This window comes from Myotis davidii, unplaced genomic scaffold (assembly GCF_000327345.1).
Source record: "Myotis davidii unplaced genomic scaffold, ASM32734v1 scaffold309, whole genome shotgun sequence".
Classification (NCBI taxonomy): domain Eukaryota; kingdom Metazoa; phylum Chordata; class Mammalia; order Chiroptera; family Vespertilionidae; genus Myotis; species Myotis davidii.
The window spans coordinates 890,348-895,809 of record NW_006383013.1 but is presented as its reverse complement, the minus strand read 5'-3'; the positions used below and the strand labels follow the sequence as shown (position 1 = coordinate 895,809).

Below are 5,462 nucleotides of genomic sequence, written 5' to 3'. Positions count from 1 at the left end.
CGGGAGGCAGCTGAGCAATGTTTCTCTCTCACAGCGATGTTTCTCTCTCTCTCTCTCTCTCTCTCTTTCTCTCTCTCTCTCTCTCTCTCTCCTCCCTCTTCCTTCTTCTCTCTCTAAAAATCCATAAAAAATGTTTTTTAAAAAAACATCAATAAAACAACTATAATTATGTAAGATGTAACCATTAGGAGAAACTGGGTGATGGATCCCCAGGACTATTTTTTTGCAACTTCCTGCAAACCTACAATTACTTCAAAACAAAAAGTTTAAAAAAAGTGATAAACGTGTTCAATCATATGTGATAGTGTATTGCTTTGATAGAGTAATATATATGGTATGTAATATAATCATTAGCAAAATATATAGTGACTTAGTATCACTTTTATGAAGAGCAAGGTGGACAGAGAGTAGCCTGGTGGGAGCCAGGGCAGGGCTTTCAGCTAAGGAGACACAGCTGGACACCCAGACTGCACCCCACCCCCCAGCGTGGGTGACAAAGGAGACCAAGGGCCCTCACTGAGACCTGTCTGTACCTTCACTCCTCAGCCTCTCCAGTGATTGAAAATGGCCAGCTGGAGTGTCCCCAGGGGTACAAGAGACTCAACCTCACTCACTGCCAAGGTAAGGATGACCAGGGCCACGGCTGGGCTCGGGGAAGGGAAGTGATGGAGGCCTGAGGATGCAGGAACACCTCTACCCACCCTGCATCATCGATGGACGCTGCCTGCGTGGTCCCCCTGGGGAACTCTAGACCCCAGCTTGGGGAAGCTTTGGGGTTTGCAGGTTCCAGAGGCCTAAGGAGTCAGGGGATGGGATAGGTCACCCTGAGAAAGGACCTGCAGCCAAGCCCATCCCTCCCTCCCCATCTCCACCCGCCCTCTCCCGGACCTGGGCCAGGTGCCTCTATGGAATGTGTGATGCCATATCTGAGGGTGCCACCCCACTTCCCCAGCATCCACTCGCCTCCGGGGCTGACCTCCCTGGATGGGAAGACTTTGGACTCCAGGGTGGGAGACCAGGTCCGCCTGAGTTAGCAGAGACCACTGTGCACATTGCCCAATAAGCACCTTCAGGGCTTCGCCTGCCTCAACCCACAGCCGGGCAGGGGTGGGGGGTGGAGAGTAGGGGTGGGGAGGAGGCACAGATAGAGGAGAGGGGACTGGCCTTGCTGGGCTGGCCTGGATGACCGGCTCTGTAAGGCCAGCTGAGGCCCAAGGTGCTCTGCATTAGAAAGCGCCTGAGCAGCCAGGCCCAGGGGCACCTTGGGACAGAGGGTGGGAGGGGGGCTCAGCTATGGCTTCTGCAGGGGATCCCAGTGGGGTGCGCCGTGGGACCGGGACTGAGGGGTCCAGAGGTTTCACCAAGGAGGCAGCTGCCACTCAGCAGCTCAGGCTCTGAGTGAGAAGCCCTGTGGGCTGTGAGCCTGGCAGTGGGTGTGACAGGAGCGGGCCTTTCGGCCGTGAGAGGCTTCTGGGGCTGGCGGAGGTCAGCGAGGAACTGAGCTTCCCAAAGGGGAGGCTGCCTGGGACGTACCGCCATCTGTCTGGCTACTTTGGGTGAAGCTGGGTGAGAGACCAGGGCTCGACCCCGGTGGCCTCCTAGGTGCCTTCCCCCTGGAGGCTGCCTCATGGGGGTGGAGCCTGAGGACGTCCTGGGGTGGCAGGGCTACCTGCCAGGCCCCAGAGGAGATTTCTGGCCTGTGGATAAGAAAAGGGGCTTGCACCAGGCACAAGGGCAGACCTCTGACCCAGCCCAGCCCAGCCCAGGGTCCGCCTTCCTCAGGGGCAGTGGGCGGAGGGCCTGGGGGACAGCAGTGGGGATAGATGTCTGTAGTTTTGCCCTTGGAAGGTGCGGTAAAGCTGTTCATCCCTAAATGTATGCAGTGCTTTCCCAGCCCGGGAAGGTGAGTTTATTTCCAGAATCTCAGGTGAGCTCTGCTCTCCAGCCACTGAGCCCTAGGGTACAGGGTGCTCAGGGGCCCTCCCCCGGAGGCCCTGCCCCTGAAACCTCCCCCTTCCTGAGTCTGGGGTGGTGGTCTCCATGTCTGCAAAGGGACCCCCCCCCAACTCTGCACCCAGGTGTGCCACCTCTGCTCTCTCTCCATCCTTCTCTCCTACTCCCTCGGGGTAATTTTGGGGTGTCACTCTAAGCTGCATACATTGTGCCAGGTGCTAGTACACAGGGATGGCTTAGACATGGCTGCTGCCCCAGGTGGAGACAGACACCTAAACGATTGCAGAGCGCCTGCCTCCTCCCCCTGATCGGTACCTCCATCCTGCAGCTCCCTGCGTGCCTGTTCCCCAGACTTGGGCCTGGGAGCTGCTTCTGGGTCTCTCAAGGCAGGCTGAACAGGAGGGACTAGGAAGCCCGTCTCCACCCTCCAACCCCAGCTGTCCCCTTATCCGCGTCCCCTGTTGACATCCCAGCATGTCACGTACTAGCTGAGTGGATTTGGGCAAGTTATTCCCAGGGCGTCCGTTTCCCCATCTATAAAATGAGGACATGTGGACCTGTTTGGTTGAAATTGTTTGTGAAATTAAATGAGGTGCCACATGTGAAGCACCGGCCACATAAGAGGCGCTCAGTACACATTAGCTCTTAATATTATGATCATTATTACCAGCTACAGGGCCAAGTTATTTGCCATTTTTAGTTTGTTTTGTCCTCCTATTGGAGACTATCTGGTAGTTACTCTTATTAACCCCATTTTACAGATGGGAAAGTGAGGCACAGAGGGAGGGAGTAACTTAATAAAGGGCAGCTCTCTTATTGTTGTCCCTTTCCTTGGAGAAAGTATTTGACGATCTCTGCCCCAGCCCTTCCCTCCATCAGGCCTCATGGGGCGGGTCCATGGTCATCTCCTCCAACCCTGCAGATATCAACGAGTGCCTGACCCTGGGCCTGTGCAGGGACTCCGAGTGCGTGAACACCAGGGGCAGCTACCTGTGCACCTGCAAGCCCGGCCTCATGCTGGATCCCTCGAGGAGCCGCTGCGTGTGTGAGTGTGGGTGGGGAACGGGGGCGGGGGACACTGGGCGGCAAGATGGGGCCCTTGGGGTTCATGGGCCAGGCCCAGAGCAGAAGTTCCCCCCAGGCTCCTTCCCACAGCCCAGCGGCTGCTACCCAACCTGGAATTGGGCCCAGCATACAAAACGGGTCCCTCCCCTCCTGCGGGACAGACAGCTGCTACTTCACTTCGGCTTTAGGCATTTCCTGGGACTTTGCAGTTCGGGATTTCCTACTCCTGTTCCGTCTTTGGCCTCATTTACTTTGGGGGATGTGTGTTGCCTCTGTTCTAACATCTGGCTGAGCAGAGGCCCCCTCTGCGGTGCCTGAGCTTAGCAGCAGACCTTTCAGAGGGGGCCTGTCTGCAGCATGAATGCCCCTGCGGCCAGCCCCAGGCCTTTCCACAACCCTGTGGTCCCCTGGGTTCCGCATGTGTCTCTGCATCTGTGAACACGTACGTGTCACGAGCCCTATTGGCATCGTGTCCGTGCGTGCGTGCGTGTGCACCCGGGCAGCTGTTTCCAGTGACCTCTGTGGTTTCCAGCGGGGAGAGGCCCAGGGTAACAGTCCCTCTCAGATGGCAGAGCTGACGCCGCGGTCCGGACGGGGCTTTCCTGGGGCAGGGAGGCCTGACCAGAGCTGAGTAAAACCAGTACTGACTGGCCTCTGCCAAGTGACAGCCCGGGGCCGGTCGGCCACCCGGCTCAGCAGAGCTACCTGTAGCTGGCTAAGCCCTCCGTCTGCAAGCGGCCAGGCACTAGGTCAGAGGAGACCACAGAAGGAACACGACTCCAGCGCCACCCAGAGGGAGCACCCGTGTGAAGGGAGTTACTCAGCTCACAGTGTGTGTCTCCACAGGGAGAGGAGACAGTCAAAGCCTTGAGAGGGGCCACCCAGGGAGTGAGGGGCCCAGGGTGGGGAGGATATGTCAGAAGACCTCATGGTGACAGAGACAGGCACCCAAGGCCTTGAGGGGATACAGTTCTTCTCCTCCCCACCCTACCCCACCCACACTTTTATTAGGCAGGTGTATTTAATGTCGGAGGTGACATATTCGTGCCAAAAAGAGAGCCTTAATGCAGGGAGCAGAGATGGCCCTTGAGTGTTCTCTCTCTCCCCTCCTGAGTGTTACCCCATCCAGCCTCCTCTGATGACTCATATCCATGAAGTGGAGCAGGGGGAGGCACTAAGTTTCTCTTCCCTTCATTTCTGCGCTTTGCCCTCCTTCCTGGCACCTGACCAGGGCTAGTAGAACAGCTACAAGGGCCCTCTGGGCTGGGCAGCCTCCTGATGTTGCCAGCTGTGTCACCTCGAAGGGACCAAGCCCTTCCCTACGGTAGCCCCAGGGAAGTGGCTGCTGGAGGCAGAGACTGAACCTGGAGACCATGGCTCATGAGCGGACAATAACTGACATGTGTACAGAAACCCAACTCAAACCACTGTGAGCAAAAATAATTCATTGGGCCACACAACTAGGAGGTCCCGAGGTAGGGGTGCTCAGGCCTGGCTGGATCCAGGCACCCGCAATGTCAGTAGGATGGCTCTTACTCTCTTCCTTCGGTGTTGGTTTCTTCAAAGGTGCCCACCAGCCACCAGACACTCTAGGACAGGGGTGGGCAAACTTTTTGTCTCGAGGACCACAATGGGTTCTTAAACTGGACCGGAGGGCTGGAACAAAAGCATGGATGGAGTGTTTGTGTGAACAAATATAAATTCAAAGTAAACATCATTACATAAAAGGGTACGGTCTTTTTTTTCAATAGTTTTATTCATTTCAAACGGGCAGGATCCGGCCCGCAGGCCGTAGTTTGCCCACTGCTGCTCTAGGCCTATAACCTCCCACCCGTGAAACTCAACAACAACAAATAGGAACATAAAAAGCATCTCTTTTCTAATAACCCAGGAAAAGTCCCAAAGCTAATTAACATCATGGGCCTACTGATCAAGTGCCCATCCCTGTTTCAATCACTGTGAGAGGGATATGGACTGTACTCCTTCAGCCAGGAAGCGGGGGACCAAGACTGAATAAAGGGTGGATCCCACAGGAACACCAGGATGCTGTTACCAGAGTATGAGGGACAGGCAGAAATACACGCATCCACCACCCATCGCCCTTAGTATGAAGGAGATAAGACCGAGGAGGTCATGTAGCTCATGGTGGGGCAGGGAGTTGAACCTGGGCTGCAGAGTCCTGACCAGGACTCCCAGAACCATCAATTCCTCAACTTTGAGTGTTGCCCTCTTCACCCCATCCTTTGCCCTCACCTGTCCCTCTGAAGATTTCAGTGTCTTCCAATGAGGCATGGCTCCTCATCTTCCTTTGAGGTAATTTATAATAGAATAGTCTATAATATTTACTATCAAAGTACAATCAAGGAGCCTGACCGGTGTTGCTCAGTGGTTGGGTATCAACCTATGAATCAGGAGGTCATGGTTTGATTGTCGGTCAGGGCACA

At 55.5% G+C, this 5,462-nt stretch overlaps 1 protein-coding gene across 1 annotated transcript in view; it reads left to right on the top strand.

Annotated features, from left to right (window-relative positions):
• The window catches only part of LOC102761097 (latent-transforming growth factor beta-binding protein 2), an 83,983-nt gene that overhangs the window by 72,848 nt on the left and 5,673 nt on the right, over nt 1–5,462 (top strand). The window contains exons 9-10 of the mRNA XM_006778873.1: nt 547–621; nt 2,876–2,998. Of these exons, the coding sequence (XP_006778936.1) occupies nt 547–621; nt 2,876–2,998 (198 nt within the window). The remainder of the gene's footprint in view (nt 1–546; nt 622–2,875; nt 2,999–5,462) is intronic.